The sequence below is a fragment of the Lolium rigidum genome, chromosome 6 (assembly GCF_022539505.1).
Source record: "Lolium rigidum isolate FL_2022 chromosome 6, APGP_CSIRO_Lrig_0.1, whole genome shotgun sequence".
Classification (NCBI taxonomy): Eukaryota; Viridiplantae; Streptophyta; class Magnoliopsida; order Poales; family Poaceae; genus Lolium; species Lolium rigidum.
In genome coordinates this window covers 290,339,802-290,364,356 of record NC_061513.1, presented here as the reverse complement: position 1 = coordinate 290,364,356, position 24,555 = coordinate 290,339,802, and the positions used below count along the sequence as shown (strand labels likewise).

The following is a 24,555-nucleotide window of genomic DNA, read 5'->3' as shown; positions in this document are numbered from 1 at the left end:
ACAGAAACTCAAATGGGTTTCACTATAACCTGGGAAGTGTAAGAAATCAGTGCGAAACGTAGCGCATCAGTGCCACATTCAGCAATGCCATCAGGAAAATCTTTCTTCTTCCCTTCTCTTGCAATGACTAGTTCATTTGGATCCAGGTTGCCTTCTTCCAAACGTTTGAGGAGCTCTTCAAGTGTCGCACCATTTATCACCTCGAGGGGGTCAACGACGTTACCAAGTGACTTGGACATTTTGCGGCCATGTGCATCGCGGATCATAGGATGCAAATAGACCTGCGAAAGAGGGTGCAATCATGACCAAGGACGCAAGCCAACTAAAGCATATATTCAACTACAATTTCCAATGTATTCTAGGGTAGTTTAAAACTGAACTGAAGCTTAATTAGGCTGGTTAATAAGTAGTTTCAGAAATAAAAGGTAAAGTTGACGAGTTTATGCATTTAATACAACATGATAGTCTCAATCAAGCATATGATACCCTCCGCCAAAGAAGATGATGACAAACTGCGAGTAACTTAGTTGAAAATTAACTAGCTACACAGAGTTCATTCAGGAAGTTTCTTGGTCCATTCAACAAGTATCTGGGGACCTTATAGTGCACTATATTGTTACGCAATTACACTCGTGAAGGTAACCTTGTTTATCACATCCACATACTCATATTGGCAAGAACAAAGGTATTCATATGCATAACTTTTTATAAGCTACAGGGTTCAATCAGAATTAAACTAGAATAACCAGTAGAGACAAATGGTAGAGCAGCAAATAATGCAAAATGGGGTGGTTCGTTAATCCATTCGACAAAATATGTAGAAAATATATGTTACATAATTTTGTCAGAAAATGATGCCTATGAAGTAACTGCAAATATTAAATGTAGTCCCTCCGTCCCATGGAACTTGTCTATAGGGTTTGTCAAAATTTAGATGTATCTAGATGCTATTTAGTGTCTACGTACATCCGAATCTAGACAAATTTCAGATAACTTTCGTGGGACGGCGGGAGTAGGTTGCTTCAATTTTGGACATTTCAGATTTTAACATAGTTGTACAGTTACACTAAAGCACAGTTTCAGCATGTTGAGGCCTCAAGGGAGCATATAAGACAGAGATAGCCATCAGCTAAAGAGTATACAGCATGAATCAGATATGGTATATTAGATCACAACAATTGTGTAACACGGTACAGTTTAATTGGCAGAAATAGCATTTGTGAGATTACCTTCTGAAAGGGCACATCGCCACCAAGTTGCATGCCCATCATAACCATCCGTGCCACCCAGAAGAAGAGAATATCAAGTCCAGTTTCAAGTACTGAACCAGGGTAGAAAGCACGAAGATCAGCAGTATCATCTGGCCAACCAAGGACTGTCAATGGAAAAAGACCAGATGAAAACCACGTATCCAGAACATCAGGGTCTTGATTTAACTGGAATTTCTTTCCTGGATACTTTTTCTGTGCCTCAAGGATCGCATCACACTCATTTCGTGCGACTATCCAACGGTCATTGTCGGATCCCAGATCATTCAATTGATCATCCTCTAGTGTCACATACCACGCAGGCACACGATGTCCCCACCAGAGTTGCCTTGAAACACACCAATCACGTATATTTTCAAGCCATCTGCAAGGACAATGGTGGACAGATCATGTTTCTTCACATTTTATTACTTTGTTAGGAAATCTGCAAGAGGTGGCACATTCCTGAACTAGGCAAAAGAAGACAAAATATACCTGTACCAGTCTTGTTCATATTGTTGCGGAATTATCTCAATTTTTCCAGACCTTACAGCATCAAGACCTGACTTTGCCATCGTATGGCAATTGACAAACCATTGGGGTTTTAGCATAGGTTCCACTATATCATTACTTCTTGAACAATGGCCCAAACTCATTTCATTCTTCTTCGTTTCCTTGTACAAGCCCTTAATTAGCAGAACAAAACATTGTTACTCCAGAACTCAGAACTACTCAGGTAAATCCAAATTGAAATGAAATAAAATAAGGAAAGGCAAGAAAGATAAAGTCTAAAGTGATAAAATATCAAAGATAATAGTTGATCACTGGTTTCCACAGGTATGCAAATTATATTTCAACGAAATGAGAGCAATTATTATGGATATGCAATCAAAATGGCATAACTGAACAAGTCTTCAAGCAACATATACATAAAGTACCAAAAGACATACTTCTCAGAAAAAGGAATGCTGCACAATCTCCAGTACTGAGGTTATGGACTAAATTAACCAAAACAGTTAAGGAAAATCATGTCAAAAGTAGATGTGTTTATTCAAGAATCAATATAGCTTACATGAGCTGTTCTTTGTAGCAAGTGTTGGCAACATAGAATTGTGAATATTACGCTACAAAGTTCACGATATTTAAATGTAGTGTCCTTGGCATTCCAATGAAGTTTTGTATGGCATATTGACATCACATAAAAAAATTATACTAAACCAGCAGCCCACCACAATGATCCAATAACCATTCTTTAAATGCTACTACCTCCGTTCTAAACTACAAGACATTTTGGTAGACATGGGCCAGACTTTGTTTGATTATAGGGCCAGACTGAGGATGTGATGATGGAAACAGCAAATGCGGACCATCGGATGATTAGAATCAAATGGCTGAGAATAAGTGATGATGTGGATAGGCTACCATAAATTACTCTTAGTGGGGGTTTACTTTATAAGAAGATATAGATTTGGAACAGAGGTTATAGATCATAAACTTTATGAAACACTAACTAAATGAAACTGGTAATACCTTTTCCTTCAGTGCATCAATAACAGCAACCCGAGCAGCAAATCTTGGCATTCCTTCAAATTGTACACCTCCATTGCTGTTTATGTTTCCATCGTCTGTGAAGATATTGATGAACTCCAGGTTGTGTCGTTTTCCAACCTCAAAGTCATTTGGATCATGGGCAGGTGTAATCTGCATACGATGCACGCAAGAATAAAAGCTAAGAGGGTAACATATGCACGAGTCCAACAAGGAAAAAAGATATTCTCCCTCCAACCCAAAATAATTTGCTCAACTAAAATGCATCTATATACTTCCGTGTCTAGACAAAGTTGAGAAGTTGAGCAAGTTATTTTGAGACGGAGGGAGTAGATAATTAAGTCAGTCCTTGGCATTATAACCTACCTTGACAGCCCCAGTACCAAAAGTGGGATCCACTAACACAGCATCGCAGATTATTTTGAGTTTTCGGCCATTGAAGGGGTGAATTGCATGCTTTCCATGCAGATGCTTATACCTTTTATCCTCAGGATGAACAGCAATTGCGGTATCACCAAGCATTGTTTCAATTCTTGTTGTTGCAACAATAATCTCACCGAGTCCTTCAAGAGGATAGGCAAAAGATATCAACACACCAAACTGTACAGGAGTGGCATAACCAGGGACCTTCAGCATAGTTTCGTCTTTAAGCTCTAAATGATCAACCTGAGAAAACAGCATTTTTAAATTAAGAGGTCAATCTCAGTCGAGTGTGTGATATCAATCTGATATTTTATAGACAAAAATACAATAGGCTTCAGCAACCTCTATGTCAGATATTGCTGTTCGAAGTGTGCAATCCCAATTCACAAGGCGATAATCTCTGCAAAGGACCAAATCATATATAAGAGGTTAAAAAACCATGGTTGGCTATTGAATGGCATGGAGATGATAGTAAAAAAACACTAACACTTACAGCAACAGAAAGGAGAGGAAACTAACCTATAAATTAGGCCATCTTTGTGCAACCTGACAAAAGCCTCAGTTACAGCTTTTGATCTTTGCTCATCCATTGTGAAACACTGACGCACAGGTTAAGATCAAGTTGTAATTTCAGAGTAACAAACAAAAGAGTATAGACGATGTGCTACTCATGTACATTTGTTTAAGTACAAAACATAGGACTATACCTCATGGGACCAATCAAGCGAGGCCCCAAGCCTACGTAATTGACCCAATATGGTACCGCCATACTGATCTTTCCATTTCAGAACCTGTTCAGAAGATGGTAACAACAAATTAAATAGACAAGAAAGAATACATCCAATTGGAATCAAATTAAGATCACTATGATTTTCACATCATTATGGGTGAAGGGTACTCACTATCGATTTTCATTTTTTCGATAAAGACTATTGATTTTCATAATTACATCAGATGTTGCACCCATTGCCATTAATAGTATTTCATAGTATAAAGGCGATAGTTAAAAACTTACGAACTAAAGCACAAACGAGACAGGATGCCAACAAAATTAACCATGTCTTCAGGGAAAAAGCGCTTACTTCAGATATGAATTTGTCACGACCTAAGTCATGCCTTGTCAGTTCCTTTTCACGCATTAGCTTCTTTTCTACTACAACCTGGCTTAAGAGAACAGATCGTTAAATCAAATTCATTACTCCAAACACATGTGAAATGTAAAGAAAGCAAAACATGAAGGTACAGGGTCTAGAGTGCTAGCTTAGTTCAGAGGGGATAATGTAAGTTGGAGTCAATACAAAATAATTACATCTGTTCAACGTCATAAACGATATAATTTGATTTGCTAAAAAGAAAAAGTCTGATAAATCATTCTGCCAATATCTTTATAGAAACTAAAATATCCATGTGGCCATTTCTTTTATTTTGATGCATGCAAAATTGGTCTACTACTAAGGTAAGGCAGTAACACAGTATGAAGCATCTAGTAGGTGGAAAAGGTGTTGCAAATAGTAGGGTAAAATTATTTGCTCAGATTGCAAACGTAGCATACACTAACAGGACCTAAATCCACTGTTGAAAGATTTCTTTCCGTGGTGGCACATCAACAACTAACACTGCCAGCATGGTGTGTGGGCGTATGTTTCATAAGTTGAATGACAGCAAGTGCCACCAAAGAAGTTATAAGGAACTCAATTGTACTACTCCATATCAGTATGTCCTCCAAAGGATGAAATTCGGCTGATAGTGAACCAAGGCTAAAATACAGACCTGTGTAGCAATGCCAGCATGGTCCACTCCTGGGACCCACAGAGCATTATAGCCTGACATTCTCCGCCAGCGTATCATAGCATCCTGCATTGTTAAGAAGAGCGAGGAGATTAAAATCAGTGTGTCCTGAATGGGCAGTGTTAAGATGGCATATAGGTCTCTCATATCTGAAAGCATGACTATGAATACCTCTATAGCCACTGTAAGTGCATGGCCTATGTGAAGCGCTCCAGTCACATTCGGAGGTGGTAGAACCTGAAATTGAAACAACTTAGAACTTCCGCTGGCAGGAATTCCAAATATTTCTGCTATATTTTTTGGTAGAGAGACGCTAGTGATTCCATAAGACACAGTTTGCTAACTCGGGTCAGCAGATGCTACTGACTTACTATAACAAAGGGTGGTTTTGAGCTTGCAGGGTCTGCCCCGAAATATCCTGCTGATTCCCACCAGGCATACCACCTACATCATGAAAAAAGAAGGTACGGAGCCCAGCCAAGATGCTACGAATCCAAAGTCGGAGAGGAGCGAACCAGCAGCTTACGATTTCTCAACTGCACTCGGGCTATATTGCTTGGCCATTTGAGGCGCGAGCGACTTCTTCTCCCCGCTTGGGGTCTCAGGGTCAACGAAATCCTCAGGGTTCTCATCCTCCGCAGCTTTCTTCTTCTGCTTCTTCTCGCTTTTCTTGGGCCCGTCCGAAGCAGCCTGAGCCTGCAGAGAGAAGCACCAAAATCATCAGCATTAAACCATCTCAACTAAGCGGGGAAGTACCAAACTGGTTTGGTGGCGAAGTCGCAGCAACCTGGAGCCTGGCCGCCTCCTTTTGCTTTGCCTTGAGTTTCTTCTCCTCCTTCTCTCTTGCCTGCAGGTAGAAGTAGAACACCCAACCCCATGAGCAAATGATTTTCATCCTAGGGTTGACACTAGCTCCTAGCAATGGCCAAAACCACCACAGGTGGGGATGGCTACGTTTTGAACAGCCGATTCGGGGGATTTGAGTAGCAGTTAACAATGCACGGCACCGGCACGAGAATGGATGGAATTCGCAGAAGCAGTCGACACGCAGGCATGGCATACCTTCTGCTCCTTCTTCTGCTTCCGCTCCCGCTCCAGCTCCAGCTCCTTGTCGCCAGGCTGCTGCTCGCATCAGCAGCACGAGTCAGAGAGAGAGAAGTCGGATGGTCACGGGGATCCGTCGGCGGGAGCGCGGGGTTACCTTCTCCATGGCGAGGGGTCGGGTCGGCGGCGAACTGGCGATTGCCGACGTGGGGGGTGCCGCGGCGGCGCTGCCGGCTGCCGGCGCCCGGGGTGGGAGATGCGGCGGGGTTGGCTGGGCGGGTGGAGCCGAGGCGTGGCGTGGTGGTTTGGCGGCGCCGCTTGTGCCTGCCGGCGGCCGGCGTTGGAGATGCGGCGGCGGCAGGTCAGGGGATAGGGAAAGGTACGAGAAGAAAGGTTAGGGTTCTGCTTGTGTTTGAATTGCTACAAAAGTGTACCTACCAAAAATATTGTTGGTTATTTTTATATATTATTACTATATATAATTCCAATTTGCTGACATGCCATACTTTACTTCCAACTCTAGTTTATTTTTGACACTGCAAAATGCTTCTAATATTCTGCGGATTTTGTTACAGCACAAGGAATTTGGCCTGCGGGTGAGCATTCTCGGCGGCAAACAAAGCCCGCACATAGATATTCATCATTTTTTGAATAAAAACATCCATCATGGTGGATCCCATACCGAAAAATAATTAAGCCGTGATAGGTGGCAAGCAAGCTCGACGTCAGCTAATGTCGCGGTAGATTAAGGAAGGCGCATAGTAGTGCGTCGGGAATTATGAGAGATGTAAATTGTGGGTCCCATACTAGAGAATGGTCAACCGGATCCCGCTGATTGGTCAGGCATGTCTCAGTGTAGTTATAGAATTAAAATTTGAAACTCGCAAGATAAATGAGTAACTCGTGACTTGACTTGAACTCGATGTATAATGAGTTGAGCTGAGTTTCAAAAATAGATTCTTCCTAAACGATTCAAGTAGAGCTAACTCGCTAGTTGACCGAGATTTAACGAGTCAAGCCGAGCCCGCTTGGTTCGGCTCGAATTCCAAGCCTGATTGTGATGTTTAGCGCCTACTCCTCTCCGACTTAGGATATGAAAAACATAGTATTAAGATGTCATGTGTCTTGCGGGCTTGCGGTTGCCGGCGCCCGGGATCGGAGATACGGGGGTTGGCCGGGTGGTGGAGCCGAGGCGTGGTGGTTTGGCGGCGGCGCTTGTGCCTGTCGGCGCCCGAGGTTGGAGATGTGGCGGCGGCAGCGAGCTACGGCAGGTCAGGGAGAGAAGCTAGACGTGGGGGATAGGGAAAGGTACGAGGAGAATATAGCGGGTATGGGCTACGGCAGGTTAGGGTTCTGTGGGATTATGGGTAGCACGGCGCCAATTAGCGGTAGATTAAGAAAGGCACGTAGTAGTGTGTAGTGAATTGTAAAATAAATAAATTATTAGCTCCATGTTATAAAATGATCAACCCCATCTCAGTGATTAATTAGACACGTCTCACTGACTAGTATGACCCATCACCTCCTGGCTCAGTCTTTTATTACCTTATAAATTTAAATCTCATGCTTCACTCCGAAATCTGTGGAGACTGCCCCGGCTACCGGTGGTGACACCAAGATGGAACATCGCACGGACGAGGGATATGTAAGTTACTTGTTTCGTCTTGATCCATTTTGGTTCTTCGATCTCATGAACAATAATTTGGGGTTTTTTCATGAAGACGTAGTAACAAGTGGATCTATGATCTACGCTGAAACGGTGTCCCTATGGATTATCGCTACAAAAGAATATATTTGTGTAACAGATTTCTATGCGGACTAGTTGCATTCAAGGGCGAGCCTCATGTTGTACGTCTGCCACTTCTTAACCTTGTAGTGCACGTGCTTGTTATGGATTGATCGACCGCACTATAATCAATTAAAATGGACGTTGGTCCAAATTTGGAAGAAAACCCTCGATGAAGAAGTTAGCGATTCTCCGATCATGAGAAGTTGTAGATGGAAGCAAGGGAGAAAGCTAGAGTAGATCTTGCCCCTTCATTAGGAAAATTAAGGGAACTTGCGAGAGTGTGTCTGAATCTATGGAGGCAATTAGGGATATGTTAGATGGAATATATCTTGCATTTGATGATTAAGGATCATACTCTTTTAATAAGTAACTAGCATTTTGTCATTTTAAGTAACATCATTTTGTTAAAAAAAACATATGTTTAATTGGGTGCACCTTTATGGGTCACCTGTACAGACGCAATCACTTTTTCAAGAGAGTCTCTTCTTAGTCCCAAATCCACATGTCTATTATCTCCAAATGGACGAAAAGTTTTAACCATATGATCTTTTCTAGATGGCTCATCTTTATCTCGACTTTGACTTGGTCAACTCAAATAATTTCTTCTTCTTCATAATGATAATGCCTTGAAGATAACCATGAATGCTCACACAACTATATTCTTCAAGGCATGTTTCAATAGGCTAAACTCATATGGCCATTCTTTGGATTACACTCTGAATATCACCTTGGTCATCACTTCATTAACTTTAGACAAATCCTTCAAATATAACTCGATGCAAACAATATTTTATATGGACGGCCATCAATTGCAAACCACACATGGGGCTTCATGCTATATCACCTAGAGTTTCCTAGAATTTCATTTGTTCTTACACATGAGATAGAAGATTCTCCACTATAAAGCTCTACCATGATATTTGTTACTCTGCCTTTAAAGCTTTCTACCAAGATATTTAAGCATATAAAAAATAGGATAGAACGCAAACACACTCATAGACATATACACATGATATAATTCATCCATTTTGCATTAATTTAATAAAGTATACATCTGTATCTTCATGTTTGTTTCACATGCATGCCAATCAACTATAATGTATGCCCTCTTAATGGACAATGTCTCAAAAACGGTTAACTTATCTTTTGCTGGAAACTATAACTTAAATCTAGTGATTGCATTCCCATCCAAAATATTAGAACTGCCTAACAAAGAATATATTGCATATAAAAATTGAGTGTCACTTTTATGTGCTAATTACCTAATTGTAATAGAGAAATATATAAAGAATAGAAACACAAATCATATACTTAATCATATCAATCATATTTCCTATCCGTGTCATTATTAGGATTTGTTCCTAATTTTTTTTTCCAATTATGCATGGTATCTAGATAAAATATATATGAACTCTTGTTGTATTGTTCATTGACTTGAGATCAACATCGATGCTTCGAAGATGGTGATGATACCACGATCATGCATTGTAGCATGACCTGGCAACGTACCTGTGTATGACAAATATATGTTAATTGCCCAAATATAATGGAAAAAATATGCGTGTACAAAAACTAACCAATGATATATTTTATCACATAAAACTAGCTATTTACAAATAAAACTATTTTATAAACTTTATATTGTTCTAGAGTGTGAGCCATAGTGTGTGTATTCATCTAATTTTCCTTTTTCTGAATGGTTGTATTCCACCATTTCCCTTTGTAACCTCATATGGAGATTATAACAGTTTTCCATACATTCCTCGCGGTGTAGGATGTTTTAAGGCATTCTTTTGTTGTATAATAGATAGATGATATGTCGTGGCAGCAGTTTACCAATAGGTGTACTCCCACTATCCATAATTACGCGGCATTCTCGGTTTTGTCAAAGCCAAACTTTGTAAACTTTAACTAAACATATAAAAAATAAACCTCTACAAATATAAAATAAAATTTATTATAATCACTATAAAATATATTTTCATATTCTATATATTTGATATTATAGGTGTTGATACTCTTTTATGTATGTTTGGTCAAATTTGACTTTTTGCAGGGTATTATGGACATATGGGTATAAATATTGTGGTGACATTTGGTATATTGTTGTTATATGACTAGATCAATGGCAGTTGCAACAGAAAATTGACAAAAGCAGAATTCTTGCAACTAACTGAACCTAATTGGATCGTTCTTTTGAATGTAATGTGCATAGCCTTATGATGTAATGAACAACATATTGATGCCAGCAAAACTTGTTGAAGATTCTCACTCAGAAACTTGGCTTAATTTGGCGAGTTTAGAGGTACATCGTGTTTTGGAGCAGAGGAGGAGGTCAGGTCATAGGAGTTTTCCGGATTCTTCCCCATCCTTCTCCATCAGTCCTCTCTAATATCTGCTCCTTTTTTCACCTTGTAGGATTATCTAATTACACCAAACTACCAACACTTGTTAACCTTTCGTATTATTAAGACTTCCTTTTACTCATTTTTCCTTCCCTACTCCATGCAATGAAGCTATCATTTTTTGATATTTCTTGATCTGATATTGATTCTACTCGTATCCACAAGAACGATGGGTCATGCTCACCACCAAAAATCTTACTATTACAATACAACCAATCACAATATCCCATTTTCACACAAACACAAAACAGAAAATATATCTCACCTATTGACACTGGACTATAGATCAGGAATGTACAAGGAGTGCATGGAATTGTCCATCTATCTAGAGGCATCAGCATTGGGCGATGCGGCTGACGTGGTTCGTTGTTGGTATGAACATCTGCGCCAGCCACTGCAACGGTTGGAAGAGTTCTGCGCGCTTCTTCCGCCAGTAGAAGATGGCTGCGTTATAGAACTCGTTGCGGATTGTCTTGGAAGCCGCCCTCCAGTCGCACTTCTCCATCTCGGCCCTGGCAGTCGTCCCCATTTCATCTCTGAATGCCCTGTCTGTCAGTAGCAGCTCAATCTTGCCAACACAATCGTCGAGGTCGCCCGGGGCAAATAGGAAGCTGGTCTTGCCCTCCACATCTTCTGGAATTATATCAGGGATCCCACCGGCACGGACCGCCACTACGGGGACTCCAGATGACATGGACTCCAGGACTACTTGGCCGAGTGTCTCGGACTCCGAGGGCATCACGAAAACATCGCCGCTTGCGTATGCCTGCGAGAGCTCCTCGCCTTGCATCATTCCGGTGAACACCACTGGCATCCCCTCAAACATCTCCTCTAGCTCAGTCCTATTAGGTAATTGCAGGAATATGTCAGGGTCAGCTGGTGGTAAAAGCTCGAGAAGATCGATTTGCGGGACAACAAAATGAATGCGAAAACTTCCTTTAAACTGATATTACATGCTTGTACAAAAAACTTTCGGAAACTCAAAACTGAATCCGGGTGCATATGCACCCGGTATATACAAAATATATTTCAAAAAGTTAAAAAAATTAGGAAAATGATGTAGCATGTAGAGGAACATGTTTTATGTGCGCACGTAAAGTTTCACATAAAACCGACATTTTTTGCGCCATGTACAAAAAAGACAAAAAGATGTCTCGAGAAATGGATTATTTTATCACCAATTTTTTCTTTTTGACACATGGCACAAAACATTTTGGTTTTTGCTGAAACAACTTTGTAAGCATGTAACATGTCAAGATATACATGAGCCATTTTATCGTATTTTTTTACATTTTAAACTATGTTCGAAATGCATTTCAAATAAAGGATGCATATGCACCCGGGTGTAGAAACACTGTCCAAAAAATTTGATGTACTTAACAAAGAATATAGCATGACTGAAGAAAAAGGACAAATGAATTGGATGAGAACATTCTGAGTTTGAGAAATTACGAGGGTGTCATAGGAAATACCTATATGGTCCATCCCCGATAAATGCAATCCTTACTCCGGGCAACCGATCCATTACCCTGTCAATTATAAAGCAGAATCAGTGCCAAGAAGCTTTATAATGTACTCACAAAAAAAAATGATATATGTAAAAGATAATATTAGCCACAAAGTGCAAAGTACGAGTATTACTCACATTTTCAGAAAATCCAAGTTTTTCTCGCGCCCAAAGCGTCCGACGTGAATTATCAATGGTCTTTCGGGCTCACCATTACTGAAAATAATGGATACCACAGTACAGGTGTGAACAGTTAATCTCAATCGATTATGTACAGAACATTCCTGAAGAAACAAAATAGGATGTCACCTTAGCCTAACTCGCATCTCATGGCTGCGGAATCTGGGATGGAAGCTGGCAGAATCAACACCTTTGTTCCAAAGGCGTATTCTGTTAGCTGAATAAGGGTGTAAAAGCACATCTTTAACATGAGAAACAATAGCACGTCAGAAAATGTAATAATATACATGTATTGGATATTGACCAACCTGAAATGACATGGGCAGTCTCAAAATCCTTGCTGATAGCAGCAGATGGTACCAAAGTCAGATCAGCAGCTCTATGAAGGAACCCTGTAGGAAATAACATGATCAAATATTGTTTTCATCTCGTGAAAGTTGACTCTTGACATAAGCACGGATTAAGTGGGAGGTTTAGATAGCTTACTGATGACTTGCCACATTGGCTCTACGAGCCAGCTAAATGTATATCTTGGAATGTATCTGTGGAGGAAAATACAAATATCATTAAGCGACTATGACAAACAGATGAAATAGTCTGCTAAGGTTGTTCAGTAACAATGTCTTATTTCTCGAACAGCTTTGCTTTGTATCGCGATGGTACTTGCATATGTCATTTCTTAAATACTGGCAATCTGAAATGTTAACCGTCTATGTTATACATAAAGCTTAACAGTAAATTGCTTGATATTGTTGTAGGCACCACCAGGTTATTTACGTTTCGACACAATAACTAAGCTAACCACGTTGGTAGTTTATTCTTGGCATTCTGAATATCACAAGACATTCTAAATTATTTTCGAATGTGCTGGATATGCTTATCAAATTATGTGGAAAACAAAATAATCTTGCAGCATTAACTTACACAAATACCAGCATTATTAATAGAAAAATCTCAAAAATGGAATACGTCAAGCTAAGTACTGAACCAAAAGCAAAAGTCAAAACAAACAACTTACACTGGGACATGGGTGTGGTAGGACATCACTAGAGGCACACTGAGCAGTTTAGCGATAGCAAGAGCCCCAAAAACCTGATAACGTAACAGATTCTCAACATACTCTTTAGCAGCTAGTCACCAGAGAACTCATGATCGACGAAATGATTGTAGAAATAAAATTTACCATAATTCCAGGTGAGGACGCATGAATGATGTCAGGCTTGAACTTGGCAACCTCAGAAATGATCCTGGGACTGAGCGCAAGGGACAGAGGAACTTTTCCATACAGCGGACATGGAAAGCTGGAAAAGGATGACAAAACAGAGTATTTAGTCACAAGAATGGATTGATGTACTACAATAAGAGGTCTCTTGAGAATTTACCTCCATGAACCGATAACTTTGGCACCGTGGAACTCCTGTGGAACCCCCTCGTGGTTGGTCACAACGATGACCTGCAAAACACACCAGAAACCCAAATTAATTCTCATCTTCTAGTAACCTATAATATCCTCAAGTCCAGAAACTTTGTGCTAAAACCACCACATGACAAGTAAAAAAAACTGCACCTCGTCGCCCATTTCACGCAGGTGCTTGATGAAGTTCTGGAAGCGGTTCTTGTACCCGGAGATGTAGCTGCAAACACAAAGCGCGGAATAGGCCTAAAATGTGAAAGGCTTGCATGCAAACTCGTCTTAATCACTATCAGCAGTAACCCAATTTCTCCATTTGGAGGCAACCAAAAAAATGCTTTCATTCTCCAAAGACACAGCCGCAGTTCACAATTTGTATGTTCCCCAAGAGGCCTTATTAGCTACACTGAACTAGGCAAGTATCACCCGAGACTTGAACAATGCACAGTACACTACCATCGATCCAGCCAAGAATTTAGCACAAGGGCGAGCTCTTACGCGAAGGGCGACGGTTCGACGAAGAGCGCGACGCGGCGCGGGCGCCCCGCAGCCTCGCCGTCGAGGACCACCGTCTCCCCTTCCAGGTCGTCCTTGATCTCCGAGTCACCGATCGCCATTGCCACCACCACCGAACAAGAATATTTCCCTTTGCTCCGAACCTATAGTTGTTGCGTGTGTGTGGGAGCAAGAAAGACGGCGCTGAGTATATATATGAGAGGAGAGACGGGGAATTGGAGTTTCGGGGTGGGGGATATTCCATCGGGGAAAAACAGGATAATTCAGAGAATTTTGAGAGCATATGCTGCTTTGCCTCCAAGATCTGCTCTCTCGTCACTCTTGCTGAACTGTAATATATTCTCTCTCATTTTTGCAATTATTGGATGGGGGTTCTGGGTAGCTAAAAGACTAAAACCCATATTTTTCGCCACCCAATCCAATATCTGGTGATGTGCAAGTGTGCAGCTGGGTTTGTGTTGTGTGCCTGGATTTGGTGCTGCGTGCCAAGCTAAATATAGGCAGGGAATAACTTTCTTCAGAAACAGATCTTGGAACCAGATACCTTTGCAGAGGAAAAAGGTCAATGGAGTGGCAAATCCGCAAATGGTAGTAGTAATAGCTAAGAGAGCGACTCTGAAAATAATGCATGGCCTTGAAAAAAAATACTTTAATGGAGCCCCCTACAATAACGTATTAGAATTTGTTTTGGATGATCTGGCTAAGAGCTCAGATCTCATCTCAGTCCTTTGCTAACCATTCATTCATGTGGCCGATGATTGTTGTGCTGGGTATATTCCTAGGAAGATTTTGCTGTCCATGGAGCATCTACTAAACAAATAACCAGATCTTGTTGTCTAGCTGACATGAGCAGTAAGAACTAACACTACCAAACAGAACAGAACACGGTTAAACATGAACAGCGCAGCTCTGAAAAGATAAGAGGTAGTAACATCAAGGAAAAACAGTGCGAGACTCAGTCTGGGCAAAAGGACTTGTAGGAAATCCATGTAAAATTTGCAGGAAACAGTTTAGGCTATGCTCACAAACTGGCACGATGTAGGAACATTGTCCTGTTCATACTTCGTTTTGACACAACACAGGGAGACATGAGTACATATATGGCGACAGGTAGACATCATTACCGGTGGTAACCCACCATATTACGTGCATAAATCCATGAAACAAGTGAACCTAGGTCACAAATCTTGCACAGATTATTGCACGAAATTCCATACCAATATTAAACTGTTGCTACAACACCCAGCACTACATGCAATTAGTATACGCTCCATTAAGTTCAAGCTTGAAACAACCCGCCGTAGGCAACTTTGAAGGAGAGGTGCAACTGTTGCGGTGTTCATCGGGAGAATTCAACTGTGCTGCTGCAAAAAGTCTTCTGTCCGCTGTCGATTAAGACCTCAGAGGGCGTCTCGAGCAGCAATCCTGCACACGATTGCCTCTGGTACTGTGGAAATTGATAGTTCTTGGGGTGTTATTTTGTATTGCTGCCAGTAGAAAAATGCCGGCCAAGGAAAAAATTATGATCATCAGAATCACATAAAGGAAAAAAATAATAATAAATAAAAGATCCATATATTATCATATAACAAGAGTCAAGTTCAGCTAAACACCTTCAGAATCTTTGGCTGGTCTGCTCTTGTTTCCAGTTCTGATAGATCAATCTCAGTTCCGCTTATGAGTTTTTCCACTGCTTTCATCTGCGATGTTACAAATTAAATTCAGTGGTTGAATTCCTACATTCAGAAGGATAATGACTCAAACAAATGCACAAGGAATACAAGCGGCATGAAGTGATAAAACTGAGGGTGCATGTAGAAAGCACATTTTTTTAGAGAGTGCTACATACAGTTAAACTATTTTTTCGGTTCATCTCATATTACTTCCAAGACATTTAGAGTGGTCTGCAATGGGAAGGAGAATGAGATGTGCCCCATCAACTCTTCAGAAAGAGTTTGCAGGCTATGTTCCGCGGTTCTTACACACAGCTATGCATATAACTACCATAGGTACTTTTCCATACCAACACGGATTTTCTACCTTGGTGGCTAGCTACTGGTCGTTGGATATAGAGAGAATCTGTTCCCTTAGTAATCCATACCAGAACAGAGACTTTAACGTGTGTGGCGATTGTTCACCCTCCGTCAGCTCTTCTCTTTTCCTTGGCCGGGTGTTGAAAAACTGCCCCGGAAGATTAATTTTGTCGCCAACCGTGCCTACTGTTTCCAGATGTTTCCACAAATCTCTACGGATGGTGCTCGCGTGCAGACGCTGCATGTGTTAATATTATGGGCATTGCAATTTTTCGGCCCGGGTGTGGCTGTTTTCCCACGCTTTTTCCTCCATCCGCGTCTTTTTGGTAACTGAAGTAGTTCGTAAAAGTTTTGTGTGCAGACTGACCCTGCGCGGCATAGGCGGGCGGAGATGTATTTTCATTCATGTTGTACAGCTGGGGTTGGCTCCGGTTTCTGCGCGTGCTTGATTGGCTAACTGACTGTGCAATGGCATTACTGGGCTAGTGTGCTACGGTGAGCTGGTGGCAACTTGGTTCCGTGGAAATTAAAGGCGCAGCATGAAGCCTGATCGCTGTTGATCGAGTGGTCCGTTGTATTTTTGTCCATGTGTGTGCAGTGGTGGTACACAGTTGTTGGCTGGCTCTTTTCCATCAATCTGATGTGACAGTAGTTTATCTACCGTAAGTCAAAAAGGCAAAACAAAAATAGCAGGGACATTTTGTTTTGGCAGCAGTCTCCAAGAATTGCCGTCTGGGGGTGAAAAATGCATACGGCTGCGTCACCCGTCCAACTAACATGGCACGGTGGGGGAAAAACATCATGCGGGTCCGTAGTGCCATGGCTAGCGTTTTTTTTTTTGACAATGTTGATTTACCTAGAAAACTGAGCAATCTGGAACGCAAAAAAAAAACCCACCCCAGGCAGCACAGGTGCTCTTGGTATAATGCCGTTTGCTCATACCGTTTAGACTTCATGTAACTACCTTACAACCATGTGCACGCTTTATATGATCCAGCAGTTAGCTGCCCATGCGTCTATGCCCGTCGGTAGCCCACTATTTTCCTTTTGTAATTATGACCAGAAATCTGTGGGGAACACTTGGTCACTCAGATATCTCAAACTGGTCATTTTCAATTATTTATGAGATAACTACAAAAACTCAAAGATGCAATTACGGAAAGCAGCCTACCATGAGAACTAGAGGTAAAATGTCAGTTTTTGCAGATATCCCAATAGTTGGTACTTGGTAGTGGAAATCAAACTGTGGCACACGTAACATGATTGAAGCTAGTTACTAAAATCTCGAATCGTTACAAGAAGCTCTTGATTCAGGTTCATAAAGAGAGCACTGACATAGGTGTCCAAAGCTAGAAAATTTCAGCAAGGTTTCAAAATAATTTCCTGTTTTTACAGGAACCATCAGGACAGGAAAGTGTAAGACTTCAGATTTGGGGGTCAGGCTAAGGCAATTAGCATGTTGCAAATCTAACAAATATTTGAACCACAGACATTTCACATAATTAACCAGATCAAGAACGCAAGTTATCAAAGGAGATACCGGCCAATTCTTTCAGGGTTATCTAGCAAGAATCATACCTCCTCATCCGAAGCATCGAACCGAGCTGCAAGGACATACTGCATGTCATCAGCGATACCGCATCGCTTAAGGGACTCCGTGATCTGGTACCCAAAACCCACACAAAAACGTCACCACACCACATCAAGCCAACACCATCACCTAATAATGGAACAAGGGAAGGAAGAAGAGCCCACACACATGCTTGGAGCCGGAGTAGTTGTAGACGAGCTCCGAGTGCAGGGTCCTGGTGGTGAGCGCCTCCCTCGACTTGGAGAGCAGCGCCTTGTGCGCCGCCGCGAGGACCGGGAACACGTCCGGCACCTGAAATTACACCGCCGGGTCATGAAATGCAATGAAAGGGTTGTGGTGTAACTGGTGTCCGGAATGGCAGCAATTTGTCCACTACCAAGTACAGGAGAGTGCAGAGCGGGGTTACCAGCGAGGCGTTGATGAAGGCGGCCTCCGGCTCCAGCGTCCCCGACTGCATCAGCTCCAGGAGCTCCCTGCGCGCGCCAGAAATCGTGAGCCAGGCAAGGGCCGGATAACAGAAGCAATGGTGAGGGGAGGAGAGCGGCGCACCGGCTGTTGGAGACATCGGAGAAGAGGGCGAGGGAGACGCTGCGGCCGCCGGCCACCGGAAAGCTCTTCATTGCCGCGCGCTGCGGGGGACGGGGTTCGGTCTCCTCCTCTTGTTCTTCTTCTTGGGTAAGGCGGCGAGCTGGGGCGGCAGCGGTCACGGAGGCGGGGCGGCGCGAGCTGGGAGGCCGCCCGCGAACGCACGGAGGTGTCCTCTTGCACAGCGGAATCGACGCCTATCAGCAGCGCGGCGGCGGGTGGAGGGGCTGCAGCGCGGCGGCGGATGGGAGCAGCGGAGGAGCCGGCGGCGTGGTAGGGACGTGGGAGCTAGGGTTGGGGATTTCTTTTGGGTCTAATTCGATCCTAGTCAGTCCACAAAATTGAGAGAAAGTCTGTCAAAACAAAATTTGGTTTTCTCGTTATTCTTTAGATCTGATGAGATTAGTTTCTCGGTGTGTCGCGGGCGTTTGTTGCTATCCGCGTTGATGGTGGCGGTCGAGGCGAGGTGGTTTTTCTCGAGCGAAGATGTCGGTCCGGAGGGGGACGCCCCTCGGTCCACGTGCCATATGGATATGTACCTCGCTGTTCATCGACTCACAAAGTCTCGTTGGTGATGTCGCTTTTTTGGGATCTTACAATGACGAAGACTCGGCGTCTCTTCTTGTGTCTGTTTCGGCGGTGCTGGAGTTTGGCGGCGGCCGTTGCCTACGTTGGGAAACCCTAAGGATCGTTTCGTATTTCTTGATTTTAGGATTTCTACACTACTCAAAAAGAAGCAACATATTCCCTATTCTCCCCACTTCTTGGTACGTCAAACTTTTGGTCGTCATGTCCTCCTTCGTCCATCGCCTCGCCCTTATGGGCCTGGCCCAATTTCGTTTTCTCGTTATCTTTTTTTCTGTCCCCAACCAGCGAACACCAAACATAGTTGCGTCTAGGTTATCCCCGCCGCCACTCGGTCGATCTCCGGTTGGCGGAGCCGCCTACCTCCTCCGGCGGGACGATGGGAACCCCCTGTCCTGCCATTCCTCTTTTGTACCCCTATCATTCTCCACGTCGTGATTCAGGATGGGAATGGGTCGGCCCGGACCTGGCCCTGGACCTGGCCCCTGTGGCCTCAAGGCCAATATAAGAGGCCACGGGTCGACCCATTTTAAAAAGGTCAGCGGCCTCGTTGGCCCAATGGGTTTTTTGGGTCGACCCAAAATTAGGATATAATATTTTTTCAGCTATGTTTACAAGTTCTAAATCTTATAATGATGTACTCCATTCATTTCTAATTAACTGACTTTGAAACAGAGAGAATATATAAATTAGTCATTCATATTTTTATGCGATTCTGGCGTTGCAAAATAAGCAGTGACATTTTTTTGATCATGCGTAGCAAGTAGAACGAGAAAGTACGAGCCATCTTGTATTATTATTATATCACTATCTGACATGACGTTTGCAGGATGCTGCTCCATTCAAGTACCGTTGAGCTGGAAGAAAAGGAAGAAACGAATACAATCGTATGGTATAGTCGTACACTCGTACAGAGGTCTGATCAAATAAATATGCTTTCTCGTCTGCATGCACACGCCGCAAGCGCGACACAGATGAGCAGCAGAACAACGACTAAAGCATAATTAGCTACTCCACGAAACTAACTATGACGCGGGTCGGCCCTGCCGACCCAAAGGGTCACTCGAGGCCGGCTCTATTGACCCAAATTTCGTTTAGGGCCGACCCAGCTGGCCCATTGGCCCTGAGTTTTTGGGTCGGGTCAGTGACCCGGCGGGTCGACCCGGCCCATTCCCATCCTGAGTCGTGATCCCTGTGGCACCTCTCTGGTAAACACCAGCGCCCCGTTCGCGAAGTTGTCGGTAGGGAAGAGGTTGGATTTCGTCCCTTCACCCAGGCGCCATCTTCCTTCCTCCGCAGACAGACTGAAAGGCAGCCTCCGCCTCTTTGCTTCCTCGACAACGGATCGAGCGGTGGACGGCAGAGGTGCCGCACCTCGCTAGATCTGGCAAGTGCCAACATGTGTTGAGGCCAGAAGTAAAGGAGGGGAGCAGGGGGACGAAGGCGTGGCGGCGGCTAAGGGCGGGCTGGCGTCTACATGTGCACGAGGGGGCCTAAGGGCAGGGCGGCCTCATCTCTGTCTCCTTCAACTCCCGCGGCTGGCCAGCCTCGTGTCATTTTCACGTGAGTGCATCCCTTATACGGAACAACCACATGGGGCAACGAGTATACAATGGCACCTCTAAGGAAGATGATAATGGTGCGTGGCTGCATTTATTTATTTTGTATTGACAACATATCTGAAAATCGTATAGTACTGAAGATTAGTAGTGCTGAAGATTAGTAGTGGTCGCGGAAGGCCGATGAGATGGACATGGCGTCTTACCCCTCCCTCGTGTTGTCATCGTCGACTTCGGTCCTAAACCGTCGCCGACTTCCCCCACTCCAACAGGGGCAGCAGCAATGCGCGAGACGAGCATCAGCTTAGGAGATGCAAGGTAAGCTGTCATTCAGGGCCCGTTTGGAGCGTGGGTATAGAAAACATAGGAATGGGAGAAATAGAGGAATATGAAAGGAATGTGGATGCAAAACTGAGGATCAAGAAACCACAGGAAAACTATAGAAATTGATGTTCGAATGGGTAGTGGAAACTATGGGATAGTCATCCGGCTCCTGGAGTATTTTATCTTGACATGAACAAATATTTAAATTGTTTATAAAGGTGCACAGTGTTTGCTCTTGTCCTGTATCTGACGTACCCCCACCTGAATGGATTTGTTTATTCGGGATCCCATGGATGCAGCGAGCCTCCGCCTCGGGCTTCCGCGCAAAAATGAGCTCTGGGCAGATGTTTTCAATCCTGTGGAATGGGTGCGACGGCGTAAGTTTTCCTTGAAAATACTATTCACGTTTCCTGCGTGCCGAACGCATGCAGAGGAAAATATTCCATAGGAATAGCTTTCCTACGGAATTCCTCCAAAATTCCCATGAGCCGAACGGAGCCTCAGAATAGTCAAATTTGGCGAAATTCAGAATTATTATCAGAGATGTTTTTTTGGGATAATTCTTTTTGTTCATGTTCTTGGCGCAGAGAATTGGGTTGGAGAGTAGCTGGAGCAGGAAGGTAATGAGGCAGCATCCTTTCAATCTGCGGACCTCAGGTATCCACAAGAACAACAAAAGAAAAAAATTGTTCATCCCGCTTGTCTATGTTCGGAGAGTGGGTTGAGAAGTTGTGTATGGCTGGTAACTAAAGAAACTGTACCTCTCTGTTCTGCTGCTCAGAAAAAAGGAAAGAGGAAGGAAATTTTGGGGAGAGGATGAGGAGCATGCTGCTAGAGGAGAGACTGTGCAACCCGCCCGCGCAAGGTCTTCAGTGGACCACCAAAAAACAGGAGGTACGTGAACTATAAGTCGCACCAGGTTCTCGGTTTATTATTGCCTTCCCACTTTGCTACTAGAGCAATGAGCATGGTCATGATGGTGCGCCACATTAAGGTTAACTGAAAAACATCAAGTTCTTCAGTAAAATTCAGTATAAGACCATGTTTTCTTGCAGCCGATTGTAACTTTGTTCAAGTGCAACGTTACTTCAGTATCCTTTTTCAGGATGTAGAATCTAGCGAGGCTGCCGATGAAAGAGCCCACTGAACCGTTTGATGATCTGCTCCATAGCACTGTTCGCTGAGTCGGTCGTGTCAGGATTGATCATCAGGTAAGTACCCACAAATTACAATTTTGCCTGTGCCGTTGACGAGTTGCTGAAAGGCGATGGGAATTTTGAGGTGGATGAGAAAAATGAAATAATAGTGCTCTTATGCTGTTCTGCTACAACTTATGCCAATTTATTCATGTATAGTTGCTTATCTCTCACTGAAATTAATATATTTATGTTGCTTGGTAAGCCTCACCACTTTGCTTGATGAATTTTGCACTTACTTGAAAGCGCTAACCAGTTGTATAAACTAGAATATGGGATGGCCCCGGGCAACACACATGCCTATTTCCTATTATTCAAAAAGATCCGCTGTGTTCTAACTTCTGTATCAAAGTATGGAAGCCATTTCACGAATGATCATGTATTTTGTTTCGGCTTCCACTACTATCAAGTAAACTTGCTGAAATACTTTACAATGAGCTTGATAAGATATTTTAGCAGCTTGGTGAAATATCTGTGTGATATTAGGGAAATCTTCATTAGAAGCATGAACGTGTCACTCCGACTTCAGTATATTTGGGCCACTGCGTTTGAAATGATTGGAAATTACATGGTCAATTGCTCTCTTATTAACTATATGAAGTATAATAATATTTTAAATGAGATCCATATTTATTTTGTAATCGTGTTATCCCGCAGTATTTCTTGAAGCCAAAGGATGCAAAGGAGCCTTTTCCGGAATAGCTGTAGCAAATTACAGCTTAAATTCTTGTACCATTGGAAGCGACATTCCATTTTCGCTAAATACTGTATACACTTTGATAGCTGTCGAACATTTCATGTTTTGTGCAATAGGTTCTGTTTTTTGCATGGTGGGTTAAATTGGAATAGAAGCAGATCCTACTTTTAACATTCAAGTGTGTGTATTTTTACGGTAAACCCCTGTCTTTGGATCCTCGTCCATATGTATTAGAAGCTCCTAACTTGTATAATTTGGCAATTGAAGTGTTCAATGTTTTCACGTGATTTTTTCCCAGATGAAGAATAATCAGATAAATGTATTGCGCCAGAAGATGTTGAATCTGGGGTCTCACAACTTCTTCATATGCGCCAGAAGATTCTGAAGGAGAACATGGCGCTGCTCTTCCTGGCAATGTATGGATCAGCAATTTCATCTCCACCTTCTACTGATTATGTGCAGTACTATACCTGTTCAGCAAAAGAAGCCATGCATATTTATTCAAGCTAATCCCTGTTCGAACCAGCAATAAAGCTAGGGCAGCTGACCAGTGTTGTTCTCTGAACCCATTCTCCTGCGTAGAAGGAGAAGGATGGATGCGGGAGTTCGATCTCCTGCGTCGGGGGAGACCTGACCCGACATGCGCCGGTGGGGACCATCCTGGTCGAGCAGGTCAACGCGGGCGGTCGCCGAAGGCGCGGAGACCTGCTATGCAGGCCTGGGTCAGCTGGTTTTACAAACCCTAACGATGGAGTGCGCGGCCTGTTACCTCTCGCGGGCTGGGTTTTGCATCTGAATATATGAAGATGCTTGTGCCAGTGAGGAGAAAGAGCTTCAAGAAGAGCAGCGGCCATGCAGCCTCTCCCTACTGCTGTTCATTGTGGTGGTTCAGTTCTGGGTGATTGGTACGTATGTTCTACCATCCGTACCATGCATATATATTCTATTATTTGTCAAACAATTCAGTTGATTGTTTCCTTAAGCCAGGGAAAGAACCATAGTTTATGATTTTGAATATGTCAAATGCAGAGAGGGTCTTACGTCTTCGAGCTAGCAGCAGGTTCACGGTAGAAAATACTCATCCAAGAACAGCAGGTTTGTAGAGCGCAGGTTCCTTGTATATATCAGCAACCAGCGTATTGAGAATATGAGCATTGCTAAATATATTTAGTGTTTTTACATTATATCTTAGTACAATCATAATTAAAAAGGTCAAATAATCAAATTGTTCATCCTTCATAATTGTGATGATGGTAATTTTAGGTTCTTTTGGATGAAGGGCAACCCGGCTATGATTTGGTGAGTCGACATGTTATGTCATCATTTTGGTATTCCATGGTGATCATCCGTTGGATTCACTCATTATAAGAGGCCTTCCCTCAGTCTTGTTTTTTTGTTGTGCTGGCCACATAGTGCACTTTGCCAAAATGAGGCATGCATGACATATCATACTTCACATAATGAGGAATTGTTTGAACATTTTGTTTTATGAATTATCTTCTGAAGCCAGAATAAGGTTTCTTCATTTTGTCAAATTATCTTCTGAAGCCTAATTTAAAAGCATAAACACATTGGGAAAGGGTATTAATACACCACCCCACTTGATTTCTTATTGTGGCTGGTTCATGAACAAACTATCTTTCCAAGTGCTACATCCGCCAAGCTGCAACATGTCACACTAAACATGCCGTAGAAAGAGTATTAATTGGTCAAAAAAGTCCCTAGCTGGATGGAACTTACCGTTATCTGACCTTCCTTTTTTATCCTCTTATCTGATTGTGCCTCTTTATATTGCAGGTTGGATCGTGGGAGGTGACTGCCAAGAATAATTATGGTGGTGAGCAGTGAGTTATTTCTGAATCAGAATGCTTGATAATTATTGATGTTCCTTTGGAGTTCTGATTGAGGTTTTAACTAGGCTTTGTTGTATATTGGATTTAAGACAATATATAGTGGAGAGAAAGAACCTAATGTTGGAGTATATGTTTTGTTTTTATGAGATATATTGTCTTCAAAGATATAGAAATTTGGAGGCACCCTTTGTTATTGTCCTTTTGTCACCGGTAGAAATCTGAATTGGATGAATTCATTTGTGGAGTCAAGTACAATACAAATCACAATTGGATT

General features: G+C 42.7%; 3 protein-coding genes across 4 annotated transcripts in view; all 3 read right to left on the bottom strand.

Moving 5' to 3' along the window:
* LOC124659985 (valine--tRNA ligase, mitochondrial 1-like) overlaps positions 1 to 6,262 on the bottom strand; it is a 38,433-nt gene extending 32,171 nt beyond the window's left edge. The window contains exons 1-16 of one of the 2 annotated variants that reach the window (XM_047197788.1): positions 6,208 to 6,260; positions 6,069 to 6,128; positions 5,794 to 5,853; positions 5,533 to 5,702; positions 5,378 to 5,450; positions 5,178 to 5,243; positions 4,989 to 5,072; positions 4,301 to 4,378; positions 3,926 to 4,009; positions 3,738 to 3,817; positions 3,561 to 3,618; positions 3,162 to 3,461; positions 2,778 to 2,948; positions 1,743 to 1,933; positions 1,230 to 1,632; positions 30 to 281 (exon numbers count right to left, since the gene is read on the bottom strand). In XM_047197788.1, the coding sequence (XP_047053744.1) occupies positions 30 to 281; positions 1,230 to 1,632; positions 1,743 to 1,933; positions 2,778 to 2,948; positions 3,162 to 3,461; positions 3,561 to 3,618; positions 3,738 to 3,817; positions 3,926 to 4,009; positions 4,301 to 4,378; positions 4,989 to 5,072; positions 5,178 to 5,243; positions 5,378 to 5,450; positions 5,533 to 5,702; positions 5,794 to 5,853; positions 6,069 to 6,128; positions 6,208 to 6,216 (2,139 nt within the window). In that variant the 5' untranslated portion in view covers positions 6,217 to 6,260. Of the gene's footprint in view, positions 1 to 29; positions 282 to 1,229; positions 1,633 to 1,742; positions 1,934 to 2,777; positions 2,949 to 3,161; positions 3,462 to 3,560; positions 3,619 to 3,737; positions 3,818 to 3,925; positions 4,010 to 4,300; positions 4,379 to 4,988; positions 5,073 to 5,177; positions 5,244 to 5,377; positions 5,451 to 5,532; positions 5,703 to 5,793; positions 5,854 to 6,068; positions 6,129 to 6,207 lie in introns of both variants that reach the window. The other variant, XM_047197789.1, reaches the window with a different exon arrangement.
* A 4,088-nt stretch (positions 6,263 to 10,350) lies between these two features.
* Positions 10,351 to 14,017, bottom strand: LOC124666140 (sulfoquinovosyl transferase SQD2-like). Its single transcript, XM_047203493.1, has 11 exons — positions 13,841 to 14,017; positions 13,499 to 13,565; positions 13,314 to 13,384; positions 13,115 to 13,232; positions 12,950 to 13,023; positions 12,418 to 12,473; positions 12,240 to 12,323; positions 12,061 to 12,148; positions 11,890 to 11,967; positions 11,717 to 11,773; positions 10,351 to 11,086 (listed from the first exon to the last, which is right to left on the bottom strand). The coding sequence occupies exons 1-11, from the start codon at positions 13,957 to 13,959 to the stop codon at positions 10,579 to 10,581; spliced, it is 1,320 nt and encodes a 439-aa protein (XP_047059449.1). The 5' UTR covers positions 13,960 to 14,017; the 3' UTR covers positions 10,351 to 10,578.
* Positions 14,018 to 15,208: 1,191 nt separating this feature from the next.
* LOC124666139 (EKC/KEOPS complex subunit TPRKB) lies at positions 15,209 to 18,215 on the bottom strand. The gene is made up of 6 exons (XM_047203492.1): positions 18,032 to 18,215; positions 17,889 to 17,955; positions 17,651 to 17,773; positions 17,470 to 17,553; positions 15,472 to 15,558; positions 15,209 to 15,345 (listed from the first exon to the last, which is right to left on the bottom strand). Exons 1-6 carry the CDS (start codon positions 18,100 to 18,102, stop codon positions 15,259 to 15,261), a joined length of 519 nt encoding a protein of 172 aa, XP_047059448.1. The 5' UTR covers positions 18,103 to 18,215; the 3' UTR covers positions 15,209 to 15,258.
* Positions 18,216 to 24,555: the final 6,340 nt, after the last annotated feature.

Coding starts and splice junctions, on each gene's coding strand:
- LOC124666140 (XM_047203493.1), bottom strand. CDS start 13,959: ATGGCGATCGGTGACTCGGAGATCAAGGACGACCTGGAAGGGGAGACG. Junction 13,566..13,840: donor GTCGAACCGTCGCCCTTCGC/GTAAGAGCTCGC, acceptor TTGTGTTTGCAG/CTACATCTCCGGGTACAAGA. Junction 11,774..11,889: donor AACTTGGATTTTCTGAAAAT/GTGAGTAATACT, acceptor TATAATTGACAG/GGTAATGGATCGGTTGCCCG.
- LOC124666139 (XM_047203492.1), bottom strand. CDS start 18,102: ATGAAGAGCTTTCCGGTGGCCGGCGGCCGCAGCGTCTCCCTCGCCCTC. Junction 17,774..17,888: donor CCTTCATCAACGCCTCGCTG/GTAACCCCGCTC, acceptor GTGTAATTTCAG/GTGCCGGACGTGTTCCCGGT. Junction 15,559..17,469: donor TCGATGCTTCGGATGAGGAG/GTATGATTCTTG, acceptor GTAACATCGCAG/ATGAAAGCAGTGGAAAAACT.